General features: G+C 51.5%; 1 protein-coding gene across 1 annotated transcript in view; it reads right to left on the reverse strand.

Annotated features, from left to right (window-relative positions):
- LOC144160957 (uncharacterized) overlaps window positions 1–16,909 on the reverse strand; it is a 31,109-nt gene that overhangs the window by 13,072 nt on the left and 1,128 nt on the right. Inside the window, exon 2 of the mRNA XM_077692031.1 lies at window positions 13,838–14,122. Within this exon, the coding sequence (XP_077548157.1) occupies window positions 13,838–14,122 (285 nt within the window). The remainder of the gene's footprint in view (window positions 1–13,837; window positions 14,123–16,909) is intronic.

Raw genomic sequence — 16,909 nt, forward strand, 5'->3', positions numbered from 1 at the left:
GCGCCGAAACATCACTAGTGTTGCATTGCACATGAATTACGGCAATACACGAAGTCGAAAGCAGCAACAATCAGCCCAAACATAGATAACAGCTTCGCTGAAACACCGGTTCACCCATGGCACGATATATACATTCTTTTTTTTTATTACGGCATCTTTTTCGCCGTGAATCAACGTACTTGTTATAAAATAAAGCAACCATTACACGCAATTCCATCAAAGGTTGAGTAAAGCTGCTCTAGTGAAAAATGCTCAGACATTTAGGCGTTTTCGAGTCGAAGTCCAAGACTTTGTTGGACCGAAGCACGCAAAATAGCTTGTAAGCGAGTGGGTCTCGAGAGGAGCGGGGTGAAGGAGGAACATAAAGTTGGCAAAGACACAATTGCGCCAGTGGCGTAGATGGCTCTAACGCGAGACATAGCATTGCGGCGTCGGTGCGGCGGTCAAACGTGAGCGGAGTGTCAGTATGCAGGAACGGGGCTCCAGCATGCGGGTACATCACGCTCATATGATTTATTTTCCTGGGCACCAATTTCCTCCCGAAACGATGAACATGCTATATCGATCGATATGGACAAAATTCTGCGAAATCGATTGTTGAATAGCTCTGCGCAGAGGCCTTCCAGACGAAGTTCAAAACCCTACCAAGTGGAAAACTTCGGTTATTGAAAAACAAGTATTTCACAGAGAAATACTACCAGCTAGAGCTTGTGGTCGAACGAGATAAATAGGCTCTTCTAGAAGCAAATCGACAGACTTTTACTTTGCGTAATACGCGGTCTTTTGTAAAGTTCTCGAGTGGTTAGTCACGAAACGAAGCCACCATATTCAACATAACGTTTGTTAAACGAAAACGGATCAAAGGAATGACAGCTTTCACCAGCAAACACAATAAATTATAGTTTTCACAGGCAGTTTGCAACGCATGCGGCATAAGATTATAAAAAATTTCTCCCACTAAGCCCCTGCGTTCTCAAATGGTGGATGTGCCTAGCGTGGCTCTTGTTTTTTACGGCAATAAGTGCGGCTATTTTTCTGTTTTCGGCCTGCCTTTGCTACCAGAGTGAACTTCGAGTGACCAGCATCACGAAGATACCAGACTCAGCCAGGTGAAATTCTCTTCTGGACACTAGTGGACGTTCTTTCGGTGCGCACCCGGGTTAGGCTTGGCCCCTACACACCTCGTCGTGGCAGCTCCCTGCAAGCCCACCGACAACGAGCGCACGGCACCGGCACGAGCCACGAGCTACGAGCAGCAGTAGGTGCATGCCCTAGGCACGTGCCCCGGCGCAGCGGCAGAAGCTCCGCGATGTCGGGCCCAGCGTCTCTAGGGGCATCGGCGGAGCTGCGTCTCAGACCGGCACTATTGCGCGACAACGGCGAACCCGTGGCGACTCCTATGGATGGACAACACACTGACACGGACCAAGATGGCGCGCACGACTCTGCAGAGGGCAAGTTGAACATTTGGACAAGAAAGAGGACCAACTGGAAGACGGACGTCAACCGGATTGACAGGGTAAGTCGCCCTCGGGCACATCTCTCGTTAAGGCCACAGAAGAAATTCAGCATACATGCCATACCCAAGAACACATTGGCAAATTTAATAGGGACACTAGCGCCGAGCATGGAAATGGCAAAATTGGCAACGTACCGGTACGATAAATCTGGAAACTGCGTACAGATCACTGTCTACGATCAAGAGCACGCCAACCGCATTTTGGGGGCTACCAGCCTGATTTTCCAGCACGATGGCCAGACTGTCACGCTGCCGGTTGAAATTCGGCACATCCCAAACCACAGCAACTCTTCAAGAGGGATTATAACTGTAGAAGCAGGTGAATCTAATGAAGAAATTCTCAACTGGGTCCGATGCAAGCGGGCAGAAGTGCTCTCAGCCCAAAGAATCGCGAAACCAAACAAAGCCATCCTAATTTTTGATGCCCCAGAAGTCCCCAAAGTTGTTAAATATTACATGGCGATAGTCAAAGTCTCGCCATATTAGCCAAAGCGAATGGTGTGCTTCTCATGCCACCAAATTGGCCATATGGCGAGGCACTGCCCGCACCCGCAGGTCTGTAGAGACTGTGGACGGGCACACGAAGAAGGAATCCCGTGTGGCCGGACTCTCTTTTGCGCTGCGTGCAAAAAAGAGGGTCACCTTGCCGTGGACCCGAGCGGTTCAGCTAGAGTGCCCGCTCCCAGTATTCAAAAGCAAAAGAAAATTCAAAATGGCGTCTCCTGGGCTGACATGGTGACACGGAATGGTCGACCTGCTACGAGTGCCAAGGAGCCACAGATAGAACGGGGCACTCATGTCACCATGTCACAACCATTAGCAAGCGACATACACGGGAATGGGGCACTGTGGACTCAGCTGGCGGAGATGCGTTCGGAGCTTCGCGCCCTCAGAGAGGAGAATGCACAGCTGCGATCGGAGATTGCAGAACTTAAACGAAGCAAAGAACGTACACCAGCAACCCAATCTGCTCCCAAGTCAGGACAACCTGAGCGTCCCCATCTGCAGCCTCCCTGAGGCAGAACTCCCTCTGTGTCACGGCAGAGCCGCAGCACCACTGCAAAACAAACGGCAACGTCAGAGCCTGCTTCGAGTGTCATGAATGAGATTTTACAGGCGCTCAAGTATGTCCGGGCTGATGTTCAACAGGAACGCCGTGCTTGACTAACAGATATTGAAAAACTGAAGTCTACCATCGACAGTTTTTCGCAGCAGGCGTCATCTATGATGACATACATTCAAAGCCTTCCAACGTCACAGGAGGATCCCCCTCCACGAAAGGTCACAGTGCGGAGCACGCTAGGACAGTAGCATGGATTCCCCTAAAGTGCTACAGTGGAACTGCCGAGGGTTTCATACGGCCGCCCCAATATTGAAAAAATCACTCTTCTGTTACAAGAAACGAAGTGCTCCCCAATCATAAGTGGTTATACCACTTTTGCAAATCCCGCAATAACATGCAAAGGCACCAGAGGCAACCCTAGGAGTCCTATAGCGGCCGGGCAGGCAGCCGTTCTGGTGAGATCGAACCTAACCTGCGCTCACTTGGCAATTACTGGGCACACTTCACCAGATCACGAGGCAGTGATAGTTATGGTACAGCTACCCAACGGAAAGAAACTTCCGGTTGCATCTGTGTACTATTGCCCTGTATCAAGCGCACAGGGCAGGGTTAATTTTATGTGGATGCGGCATCTCGTTCAAAAGTATCCCAACAGAACGATTCTAATTGGAGGTGATTTTAATGCGCAAAGCACAGTCTGGGGCTCCTCGCGGTCAAATAAGCGCGGTGTAGCTCTGGAGGCTGCAGCCGAGGACTCCGGCCTTCACTTGGTCAATGATATTGCAGTTCGTACGCGTCTGGGCTTACATAGCTCCTAAAATGACTCCACCCCGGACCTCACTTATGCTACATGTGGGGTTGTCCACTCGTGGAGCGTGTACGATACTACTTGGGGCAGCGACCATTTTCCAATTCAAATACAACTGACAGGAAAGCGATTTCGAAACAAACGAACACACAAAATTATAGATTGGCAGTGTTTCCGGCAGAGCGTACAAGTCCGCAGCACCACTACAATGAAGGAGTTCGTTTCTACGTTGCAAGAGGCAGCTCTGCAGGCCAGGGAAGAAGTCGAATGTGACGACAGCTCACCGGCCCCGGACAAACATTCAGCCAACCTATGGCGCAAGGTGGCCACTCTTACAAAACACTACATAGGCAGAGAGATCTTGTTAAAGTGAGACATTACAAAATTATACGGGCCTATGAACAAACTCTTTCTAATGAGCAGTGGCACAGCTTGTGCTCTCAGCTTAGCCAGGAGCACGGCCTAGCCAAACTATGCGGAATTTACCGCAAATTGGCAGGGAAACGAAAATGCAAAAACCGGCTCTTCGATACCCTTATTCTCAAAGCCCCACCGGATCGGACAGAGGAAGACATCATAAAGACTTTCTTCCCTTTTTCATCACTTACGCCCCCAGCCCCACTGCCATCCATCTTACTGCCCAGTACGCGCCCGGAGCTGGACGCCCCGTTTACATTGGGACAATTGCAGGCTGCCCTTTGTCAGGGCCGTTCAAAGTCAGCTCCAGGACACGATGGCATCACCTGGCGGCATCTGCGCAACTTAGACGAAGTGGCACAGGAACGTCTTTTAGAACTAGCAAATGCACAATGGGAACGGGGAGAGGTTCCTTCGGATCTCAAACTCACGCTAGTAACGCCGATACCAAAGCCCAATAAGGACTCATCCAAGCTCGCCAACCTAAGGCCTATTTCATTGACGCCAACGCTATGCAAGCTTATAGAGCGCATGATTTGCAATCGAATGCAGCATCACTTAGAATACATCCAACCATGGTTCCATCCCTCACAAACAGGCTTTAGGCCCCATCTTGGAACGCATGATGCCTTGTGGCTACTCAGACGTGTTATCAACCGTAAAGGCACCGGGGCCCTCCCCGATTACGTACTTGCGGTTGATATGCCGAAGGCCTTCGATAACGTTAAGCATCAAGCGATACTAGAAGAGTTAGCCCAGGCTTACCCCAGCCAGCGTGCTCAAAATTGGATTCGGAGCTTCCTAAGCCAACGACCAGTACAACTCGCAGCATCGGCTCCGGGATGGACCCCCAGGACCTATTTCTTGGATAGGGGCGTGCCCCAGGGGTCTATCCTCGGACCGATGTTGTTCAATTTGGCCATGGCGAGAGTAGCGCGATCGCTAGAGAAGGACACGGCGGCTAGGTTTGCAATCTATGCCGACGATATAACTATTTGGACCGAAGCGCGGGACTTTGACTGCGTTGAATCTATGATCACAGAACTTCAAGCAGCTGTCCACAGCCTTACGGACACTTTGCCCTCTCTAGGGCTCGCCTTAGCGCCAGACAAAACAGAATTTCTTGCTGTCCATGGGAGCAAGAGTTTACCTCCCCAGTTACATCAGGTGGTATACATATCAGACATTCCTATTGCATCTGAAACTGGTAGGATCAGGCTTCTGGGATTGCCGCTAGCCAGCAGCAATAGCGCCAAACAATGGATAAGTCAACTGAAGTCAAGCTGGAAACCGATGCTACACTTAGTGTCGCGTATGTCGATTAAGTATGGTGGTGCATCTCAAACTGCAACCCATACGCCGGCAAGGGCAGTGTCAGTGGGCCGAATATGTTATGGGGCTCCGGTGTACGACCTCACCGCCACCCAAATGAAACATCTCGACATTCTATATCAAGCTGTTCGCCGCACAATAACTGGACTGCCTCGACACACCCGTATAGCGGCGCTTGAAGATTCTGTGGCTCTGCCACCGCTGCCTGCACTAATTGAAGCAACCATCGCCCAGAACGCTGCGAGACGCGAACTGACAAGCCAAGGCCTGGCTCTTGTGGCCTGGGACAACAGAAGACAACTCGATCCTGCCACTTTGCCCGCTGCACCCCCACCGCCCTGGGAACGCACGACTCAGGTCGTAATGCATCAGAAGACCAACATACCCAGAAGGCACCCCCAAGCCCGACAACAGGCTCAACAACGACACCAGATGAGCAAACGCTCTGGGGAAATTGACATCTACACTGACGCCAGTATTCGCGACGGACGCATCAGTGTAGCATGGAGATCTCCAGAGGCACCACACCTGGATGGCGCAACAGGGCTCGAGATGAACACCTGTTCACCCCTTGAAGCGGAGCTACGGGGCGTACTGGCTGTACTGAACCATTTAACGTACTCTGCGAATACACCTCAAATGGCACGCATATTGACCGATTCCCATGGCGTCATGCAAGAACTCCGGAAACCATATTCAGACCACCCTATAGCCAACATCATTATGCTCTCCCTTCAACATCTTTCGCGAAATGGTGCTACAATACGCGTGGCGTGGGCACCAGGTCACACGGATTTCCAGTCGGGGAACCAAGCAGCACACGATGCTGCCAGGGAGAGCGCTTCATTACCTCCCTCCCCTTTTGCCGTCGTGCCTTGCATGGACCCACACCTGGAACTGGATGCTAGGCGTGTTCAACGCAAGATTACCCTGTCACGTCAAACTCCTAAAGGATATCTGCCACAAAGCCTTCAAATACCCAGGGTTGCCGAGACATTCATCAATAAAAGCATCGCCAACAGTGCCTGCACGCCCTCTGTTACGAGGAAATGGTACCATCCGAATGGGCACCCACCCTTGTATTGCCCTTAGTGTCAAGAGAACGTATCATCTGACCTTCACCACCTCACTTGGGTGTGCCGCCATTTCGCGCTCCAAAGACAGGACTTGCTCCGTCACGTCCCTCCAGACACGGACACTCTGCACCCTCCAAATCACGAAATCGGTTTTCTGCAAGCATTACGCAATTATGGTATACAGAGTGGCTTTGCGAGATTAGTGTAGCCTGGGGGGTGACTACCCATCCTGCGAAGAGCCTTAGTACCATGGACGCAAAATGAGTGCTCAAAGAAGGGACGTTCAATTGTGCGACGAAGACCTTTTGCTACCCCCTTCCCTTCACTTCCCATTCCCCTATGCATGGCCTCCGGGCCTCCCCTTTCCTCCAATAAAGGCTTTAATCAATCAATCAATCCCACTAACACAATATAACACAAAAAATGCCTACCATGTCCATGTGGTTTTTCTGCACCCACCAGCTCAGGGTGATCCACTGATGCTTTACCGCTGCTTTTCAACACTTGCGATAGCTTTTCCTTGTCAGCAGCTGCCTTTTCCGCTTCAGGAGCCGGTTCCTTTGCCTCCGGGCCCCGCCGCAACCACACATCGAGAAATTTTCTTTTGCCAGCAACGTTAGCCATGCAACCACAGCTAACGTTGGCTCTGTTACGATCTCCCCAGCAGTGGCTCCTTGGTGCGGTCGTGTAAACCGGTGTTTCAGATCTGCTAGCGTGTGCGTCCGTTGGTCCCGAGTTGGGGCAAACATAGAGGCCGAGTAGATCGAAGAAAGAGACAGACATTACATATTTTGAGACTGAGTGAACACAGCAGTGCACTCCTGTGCGCGAGAGATCAAGTAAGCAAATTGGGTCCATCCCCTTTCATCCTTTTTCTCCGCTGTGTTCACAAACGCACCAATCAGGAAAGTCCATGGCGCTGAAATTGACGCCCACACACTCACAGAGAGAGGGCAGCTTTCCCTCTTACACAGGGGGACGTCGCGTTGGCTACAGACAGGAAATCTGCCTAAGGTCGAAGCCCTTCGCACCATCGAGGCTGAAGCGTCAGCAGGACGCATGGGGCCCCCTCTGGTAATCCGGTGCTAGGCGGCTCGTTGAAGCACGGCATCTCGGACACGCCACAAAGGTTCCCTCGATGAGCGGCACACCGCCAAGAAGACGGGAACACTTGGCCTGCCACTGATAGGGATGCTCCGCGCTATGCTTTGTCACCCCCTTGGCTAAGTGTTTTTGGTCGTTAGGGCAGCCTTCTTTGGCGGGCGCATGGGTGCCTGCGAAGTTGGCGGAAAGTGGCTTATGTCCACAGCAGCACGGGTTGCCACCGCGTCACTGTGCATGAAGCCGGGCCGTATCTCGTTGATGAGGGTGGGCACCCAGACGATGGAAGGCTCGGGTGGTCGAACCCGAGAATGCCGACGACGGATTTCGCAACACCGCACGCCGATCTTAACACAGGGCCGTTCAAGCGCCACAGCCTCCAGAAGAATGTGGAGATGCAGGAAAGCAAAGTAAAGGTCGAAAGTCGACTTCTCCACAAGCAATACACTCTTATGTGCAGGATGACAGCCGGTTGAAGTAGGCCTGAGAGAGGAGAAAGACGCGGAAAAAACGGTCGCTCACAAAACGACCGCTCGTTTGTGTCAAGTAGCGCTGATTGTGTCACAAATCAGTGCTCGTGTGTGTCAAGTACTGTGTCCGTGTCCGTGTGTAAACCGCGCTGTCTTCCCCTAATCATGACCCAAACACAGCTTGGAGGCCGGAGGCTGTTGACAGAATCTGTCACCGAGGGTGGTCTCGATGTCCCATGGGGAGAAGCGTGGCCCGCGGCGTCGCTTTGTCTCGAATGGCTGCCGGAACTACTGCAGTGTCAGCGCACTGGCTTGGAGTCCCCTCAAACAAAATAAACGGCTCAGCTACAGCGCACAGGCGTGGGCCCGGCACCCGTTGGGATGCCCCTGCACCGAACCGAACCCCACTGAAGCACGGGGCTCTCCACTCAGGAAGGCGAGCTGCCAGCCAAAAGGGCCGAAGTAAGACAGGCAAGATTTGTTGCCCTTCGGCTGATGCTGCATTCATGCCCACGCAGCTTTATTCCTTTCGCCGAAAGTAGGAACAATGACGGCCGCCTTCATCTTTCCATGTTGGCAAAGTAACAACAGATATCACCCAGTGAAATCCTTCTCAACACATGCAGCCAAACTGATTTCCGTCGATGGCAATTCCATCAGGCATCGCCGGTGAACCAAAGGAGCAAAATTTAGTCTGCAGTGGTTCCACCAGCGCCCCATGATGCGCGGCTGTTTCTCCACCAGAAGAGCCGAAACAAAAGAGTAGAACGAAGGGGATGAGCTATTGCATAAAGATCAGGAACTATAGGACTCTGTTTAGGTGGATGACCAGCAAAGCTTTTTAGCACATGACACACATAAAGGTCAGAAATTTTGTGCCACAGAATAAATGTAAAAGGCATGAGTAACAACGAGAGTACAGAATGCAAATTGAAAATGGATAACAGCAGGTTTATATAATGAACGTTTATATAATGGGGGCCTAGCCTTAAAAATCACCCCCATGGCAAAAATTTCAGGGGGGGGGGGCAGCCCCTCCCCTTGCGTACGCCATTTTTCATAGGTGCCCCTATTTGCTACGTCTACAAAAAGCATGGGACATCAACGGCTGTTTACTGACCGAAGGCACCACTGCAGTGGAAAATTGCGTGCGACATACACACAATGTGGGCGTTTCGCACATGCATCCACGGTGACACATTGACTCTCTCCTTTCAAAAGGAGTGCGTCTTTGCTCGTGTTGGTCTAGAAAGCTGCAGAGTGCGTTTAAACAGGCACTCTATGGTAACAAACCAGCCACTGGTGCAAGCTGCCGATGAGCAACAGAGGGCACCACCGTCCGCCGCAGGTGCCACTCAGAATCACACCGCCCAGACTAGAGTGGAACAATGTGCACCCTATCAACGTGTGGGCTCGAGCTAGTTGGAAATACGGTGTATGAATTTCAAGCGCAAAAATTCAGACACGAGGACGAACGGGACAGACAAGCGCTAGTCTCTGTCCTGTCCGTCCCCGTCTGAATTTTTGGGCTTGAAATTGGTACAATTGGCACCCGGATGGTGAGGCCGCAGGGTGATGGCAAAATCTTTTGTCGGAAGTGCAGAGGGCGCTACATGCCATTCATGCTATATATTGTTGTGACAAATAAAGGTGTGCGTCATTCGTTCTGCTAGCACCGCTCCAGGCTCCCGTCACTGGTGTTGGCACGGCTATTGCAGCCGTCAGCACACATTCCCCTACATGGTGTCAGAAGTGGGATAGCTGAGTACGGTCGTCACTGCCGCTGCTAGTTTCGTGCGATGGCAAGCAAGTCAGAGGCCGCATTTGCTGGGATACCTGGACTACATCCGCCACCGAGCTTCGACTTCGCCGACCCAAGTGCGTGGCCTTCCTGGATTGAGCAGTTCGAGGACTATGGCTTTGCTACAGGACTGCACCAAGCTACAGACGAGGTCCGGGTACGAACACTTCTTTACTGCATGGGTACTCAGGCTCGACGCGTTCTAGCATCTTTGAACTTATCTGCCGAAGAAATTCGGGCATACAGCGTTGTAAAAAGCAAGTTCACTTCGTATTTCGTGCACCCTGGCAATGAAGTTCATGAAAGTTATCGTTTTCACAAGCGGACGCAGCAAGCAGAAGAAAGCGTGGATTCTTTTTATTGCGCATTGCGAAACATGGTAAAGAAATGCAACTACGGCTCAGCTTCCGTCGAGGACAGGCTTGTTCGGGATCGATCTATCGTCGGTTTGTTGGACAGCAGGTTATCGGAACAGCTATGCCGCACACCCGACTTATCGCTCGACAAAGCGCTCATGCATGCGCGACTGCACGAAGATGCGGAACGAGAAAAACGGGAACGTGAAACCAGTAATCGGCACCAATCTCCGTTGATGCAGCAAAATACAGGCCAGCGCCAAGGCAGTCACGTAATCAAGCGCAAGGATCAAGGGAAACGCCCCCCGCCGCTGCGCACCGATCGTGTCGTTTCTGCGGACGAGATGCGCATCCACGGGAATTTTGCCCCGCCAAAAGAGCCGTTTGCAAGTTTTGCAAAAAGAAAGGACATTTTGAAGCTGTTTGCTTAGCTAAACAACTTTCACAAAGCAGGCAGTCGCACGCTATCGAGATGCATGCCGTGAACACCAGTCGCAAGGCGAAAGCCAAGTTTGTTCGTGTTCAAGTGAACGGTGTACCGCTCGAGTTCAAGGTCGACTCGGGAGCAGAAGTTACTGTTGTTCCAAGCAATTTTCCCGGGGTACCTTCGCAACTCGAAAAACCGGAGGGTCATTTCACTGGTCCAGGGAACCACCCCTTCAAGGTATCTGGCCAATTCACAGCTACATTGGAGTGGAAGGGCCGCAGCTGCGTGCAGCCAGTGTACGTCATACCTTCACAGACTACTCCTCTTCTGGGCTACCCTGCTATCCTCGCATTGGGTGTCGTTAAGTTCATCGATGCCGCCGAGCGAGGTGAAAAACAAGCTAGCTCTGCAAGTGACTCAGCCGCGGGCCAGGATATCTTTGAAGGGCTAGGTACAGTAGGGGAGGAGTACACGATTCGACTCAAGCCAAATGCAAAACCATTCGCTCTCAGTGTACCTCGCAGAATTCCCATCCCTCTGTACAACACGGTAAAGCAGGAGCTGGACCAGATGGAAAAGCAAGGCGTTATAAGGCGCATTACGAAGCCGACACCATGGTGTGCCGGACTTGTCGCAGTACCGAAGGCATCGGGCGGATACCGAATATGCGTAGACCTAACGAAGCTTAACAAAGAGGTTCTCCGCTAAAGGCACGTGCTTCCAACGGTCGAATGGGTACTTGGGCAACTTGGAGACGCAAAAGTGTTCTCGAAACTCGACGCCACAGCAGGGTTTCACCAAGTGCGGTTGTCTCAAGAATGCCAAGAGTATACCACATTTGTCACGCCATTCGGACGCTACTGCTACTGCCGTCTTCCTTTCGGACTGACTTCGGCACCAGAGTATTTTCAGCGTGAAATGGCTCGTATTTTGGAGGGACAGCAAAATGTCGTCAACATGATAGATGACATCTTCGTCTTCAGAAAAGACCGTGAAGAGCACGACAAGCGACTTGCTGAGGTTCTTGAACAACTGAGGAAGCCGGCGTGAAGCTCAACAAGGCAAAATGCTGCTTTGGTCAAGCCCGAGTGGAGTTTCTGGGTGTCGTCATAGACAGCAACGGTATTTTGCCAAGTCCCGGAAAACTCGAAGCGGTGCGCACCTTGGAAGCACCCAACGACGTTGCCGGTGTCAGGCGCTTACTCGGCATGGCCAATCATATCGGTCGCTTCTTGCCCAATCTTTCGCAGGTAACAGCCCCTATTCGCGCCTTGTTAGGCGAGCGAAATGCGTGGCAATGGGGACCGCCTCAGGAGGCTGCCTTTAATCAGGTAAAGGCAATGCTCCCCTCAGACCTGTGCGTTGCGAAGTACCATCCTGCTCGCAATACTATCGTATCTTGTGACGCAAGCTCATCCGGTCTGGGAACTGTTCTTCTGCAGGAACAGCCATCGGGAGAGCAACGCGCTGTAGCATTTGCGTCACGGTCACTAACAGAAGCGGAACAGCGCTACAGCCAAACAGAAAAAGAGGCGCTAGCGGTAGCATGGGCAGTGCACCGTTTTGACCAGTATGTTCGTGGCATGAACTTCACGGTAGAAACCGACCACCGGCCCCTGGTAACATTGCTGGGGAACGCAGACTTGGACACGATGCCCCCGCGCATTCAACGATTTCGCATCAAACTTATGCGCTACCAATTCCGCGTGGTCTACGTTCTGGGCAAACAACTGGCAACTGCAGACACTCTTTCGAGGGCTCCGGAGGAGAAGCCATCGATCAATCAAGTGGATGTCGTAGAACAGTTTCTAGATCTCCAAGTTGCTACCGTAACAGACACGAAGCTGGTCTCTGTTGATGATGTTCGCAGGCATCAAGAACTGGATGGTGAATGCAACTTGCTCGTCAAGTACTGCACCCAAGGCTGGCCTCATCGAGACCAGCTTCCAGAACATGTCAAGAAGCACTGGAGTCATCGAGGCGATTTCTCTCTGCACAACGGCATACTGCTGAAAGGTAATCGCTTCGTCATCCCGGCTTCACTGCAACAGGATACACTTGAACTTATCCATGAAGGCCACCAAGGAATTAACCGATGTCGCCTGAGAGCCCAGGATTCCGTGTGGTGGTACGGACTTTCACAGCAGCTACGAGACAGAGTCAACCGCTGTAGACAGTGTGCCGTCACACGGGTGCAACGAAGTGAGCCAATGGTGGTGACCCAGACTCCAGAGCAACCATGGCAGGAAGTAGGCATAGACTTGTTTTCTTTCAAGGGACACGACTACCTACTCGTAGTGGATTATCGTTCTCGCTACCCCGAAGTCATCTACTTGCGGAGCACGAGCTCATGTGCAGTCATCGATGCAGTCAAAAGCATTTTTGCTCGTTTTGGCATTCCCGCAGTAGTGCGAAGCGATAATGGACCTCAGTTCGCATCGCATGCCTTCACAGCTTTTGCGAGACACTACGGATTCCAGCCCCTAACGTCGAGTCCAAGCTACCCGCAGTCGAACGGGGAAGTTGAAAGGATGGTGCGAACAATCAAAGAATTGTTCACGAAAGCGGACGACCCTTTTCTGGCGCTCTTGTCGTACAGAGACACAGCAGGCGTCACCGGGTACAGCCCAGCACAGCTGCTGATGGGAAAGAGCCTGCGAACCAGGCTTCCCAAGATGACAGAAAGTCTGGAACCGAAGTGGCCTGCACCGGACGAAGTCAAGCGCCGAGACGAAGAGGTGAGAATGCGGCAGAAGAAAGACTTCGATCGCCGTCACGCCACGACCGTCCTTCCTCTGCTGCAGCCGGTAGATACGGTGTGGGTTTGAGACGTCAAGGCTACGGCGTGCGTTCTCAGCCCAGCTGCCAAGCCCCGTTCGTACGTCGTGGAAACACCCACCGCTGTGCTCGTGCGTAATAGGGTTCATCTAGTGCCCTATTCAGATCCAGCTACACAGCCAGCTCGAAGTGACAACGGCGAGGAAAAAGATCGGAGCACGGTAACACCCACCACGGCGACAGCAACACCAGGAGTGTCGCAGTGCGAGTTACGAGGTTCAGGCGTCGGGTCAAGACTCCGAAAAGACTGGACTTGTGATGTGTTAAGACTTGACGTGTGATTTATTTTGTTTCGTATGTGCTGATCTCGGGGAAGAGATGTAGAGGGCGCTACATGCCATTCATGCTATATAATGTTGTGACAAATAAAGGTGTGCGTCATTCGTTCTGCTAGCACCGGTCCGGGCTCCCGTCACTGGTGTTGGCGCGGCTATTGCAGCCGTCAGCACACATTTCCCTACAGGAAGCAGGTCAAGCAGAATAGAATGGACCCTCCCCCACCATTCTCCCTCCCGAGGTACCCGCTGCCTCCCCTACAAGCACCTCGCTGGAGCGAATGCCTGCGTTCCCACCCGGCTGGCCCCTCCTCCTTCTTCTGGAAGCGGTGCAAGGGCCCCGAAGCGTCTCACCTGAGTGCCTGTGCAGGTGGGCAGCCAGGCTGCTCTTGTGTGAGAAGGCCCCGGGGCACAGGTGGCAGCGGTAGGGGCGCTCGCCCATGTGGGTGCGTGGGTGGGCGACCAGGCTTCCCTCCTCCGCAAAGGCCTTGCCACAGTGGCTGCACTGGTGCGGGCGCTGCTGCTCATTCGCGCTGCTCGGGAGCACAGTCATGAAGCTGCACTGCTGGCACTGCAGCAGCCGGCCACCCGGCTGGGGGTCGTGCTGCACCCCGCGGCCATTCAGGGAGGGGGAAGGGCCTGCAACAGGGAGGTGGGAGGGGAAGAAATTCAGGGCCCTTCCACTTTATGAAGAAGGATTACCAGCTGAGCTGTGGTGTGTCGTGTCATAGTCGTCGTAGTGGCTAACATTTCCAGTAAAAGAACAGTTACAGCCCCTTTCTATAACCACACTCCCTCGGCAGGTGGCCAGGCAGTGCTTACAACTTCACGGGGAACTACTTGTGACGAGTAAATGAAGCTCGGTGTAATGGTAGGATTGTCTTAGTGGCTGATTTTCATATAATTTGTTTCGGGATACTTTCGATAACATTATTTAGGGCCATTTCCTGCAGCCATACTCACTCTGTAGATGCCAGTGCTTCACACTGCAGCGCGCAATGTGGAAAAGCCAGACCGAGCCTACACCGATCCCCTTGAAGTTGGCTACACCTCTAAACATGAAATCACCGCTGAGAAAGCCTTCTGCGGGGGCAATATGAGCCGTGGTATCAAAAAATGAACGCTCTGGGGCCCTCCTCAATTTCGCACAACGGTGAAACCCGGGCCAGAGAGAGCATGACACGATACCAGCAGAGAATGCCGTCGGGGCCAGCCCTGGTACAGCTCTGCGGTTGAAACTGGGGGCCCTTCCACTGACAAACCAGCAGGAAAACGTTACAGACGACAGCCCATCTTGGGCAGCCTAAGCATCAAAACTTTGGTCTGTCTGTCTGTCCCTTGACCCCAGCCTTCTGGCCAAAAGTTCAAACCATTTGTCAAAAAGAAGTCAGTATCGGCAGAATGGCCCCAAACAAGTAAATCTGCTGGCCTACGTCATACATGTCCCCCCCGGTTGTTTATCGCAAAGGAAACTTCCGCCACATTTGAGGCAAAATGGAAGTATTAACCAGTACGTCCCTGTTTCTTTTAGCTCAGAATACACCTTCGGTTGGTTTTTATAACAGCTGAAAAAAAAAACAGCGCATTAAAAACGGCGCAGAAAGACTTCATTATGTCTGAGGTAAGAGCAAGCACGAACGCGGTCAAGCCGTTCTAGGCACAGCAAGGAACAAAAGACAAAAAAAGGGTGCATGTTGTCCCAACAGATTGCCGCAAGCAGTGCACAGATCACCAGATTTAGGGAAAATCCCCAAGGTGGAGCAAGTTTCAGCGAAGGAAAATCTAGCATCCACCTCAATTGCCGCCGCACGGCCACAAAGGAAAGCTGCACAGCTTTTTCAGAAACTTCCATCCTGGTCCAGGACGAGTTTGTCCTGGACTACGCCAATTTTTTCTTCAACTGCAATGTTTCTGAGAAAGGTTTACAGCTTTCCCTAGTGGCCAGATGGCTGAAATTGAGGTGGATGCCAGATTTTCCTTCGCTGAGCAAAGAAAAAGCGCAAAAAGTGAACTGCACTGAACAGACCTCCACTCAATTTGTCCCGAGAGGGGAGGCGAGGGACGGGAGTGGAGAGCTGAGAAGGGGTTGCGTGGCAAATGTGGTCGATGACTATCACCATTCCATGACAATTGCAATGAAGCAAGCAGATATGCCGCCATATCATTTGGAAACTGCCCTGGAGCCTACCATAAAAAAATTTCCTCGATTCATTGTTAACGAATGAACCAGGCAAAGAACCGTCCACGGCACACGGCAGTCATGCCAGGAATCGGCCAACACAAAGCTGCTGCCTGCTTGATCAACTAAAGGAGACACTAAAGCAGATGAGTTTAGGTCCTACGTATTTGTGACTGCGTTATGAAGTGTCTTGCATGTGATTGACTGCTTGTTTAGCGAACTCTAGAGCCTCAACTTATTTGTAGCAGAGGAAGAGAAAACCCCATACACCAACCAAGGACCACAATGATGCCATATGAGTTTGCAGTCTGGTTTCGTGCCACGTTAGCATTCAAAACTTCAGCTTTTTCATTTTGGTATAGACTGTTTATAATACAAAGCATTAGTCAACTCGACAGGTCAAAAACCTGGCATCACCGCGGCTAACAGAGAGCACACAACATGGCTGAACACACGTATGCAAAAAAGAGGCTAACATCTCAACTAATACAAAATAGGTGAAATTATGCTCAAATTGGCGGCATATTTCTCAGAAAAGCTCCCGTAAACCAAGCAATGCAACTGATCATAAAAGAAAATTGAGCAAATATAGATGTGTGAAAAGAAACGGGGGCCTTTGTAACGCAAGACAAGCACGGATCCCCAATGCCCTGGTGGCTAGTGGCTCCAGCAACTAAAGGCACACCACTAAATACACTGTGGCCTGTGACTCGGAAACACACGTTGGAGATATGTACCAAGGCCTGTAGTTTGGGCAAGCTATGATTACACAACTAGCAATTTCCTGCAAAGTGGCCGCTTTGCTCGGTGTTCAATGGCAGTGTCATCATTCAGCATCCACTGAAACCTGCAATCATACGGCGCTGTCCCAACAGATGTTGTGCAAGCAGTGCAAACAAGGGAAGAAATAATGAGAGGACATGTTCCCCAATGGCACATTAATGCATTCCCGTTTAGCTACATCATAAAGTGTCTCCATAACTTTTTGTTCGTTGACTACATGCTAAACATGCTAGCAATCTCTTAATTTCAGCCCTGACGGCTCGCCAGAGTGTCACTGAAGCCGACGTCAGCAATTTGGCGGGCAGGGTGGTACGAGGAAAACCGCACTTTCTCAATCAAAAAGTGTATAAATCACCCGTGAAAACTTAAACCTGGCTCATAAATTCAAAACAGCCAATGTTTACAACTTACTTAAGTGTCCCTTTATGCTATAAGATGTTGATTGATTGATTGATTGTAGGGTA

The sequence above is a fragment of the Haemaphysalis longicornis genome, unplaced genomic scaffold, assembly GCF_048455015.1.
Source record: "Haemaphysalis longicornis isolate Haplotype H1 unplaced genomic scaffold, Haemaphysalis longicornis Haplotype H1 scaffold_11, whole genome shotgun sequence".
Lineage (NCBI taxonomy): Eukaryota > Metazoa > Arthropoda > Arachnida > Ixodida > Ixodidae > Haemaphysalis > Haemaphysalis longicornis.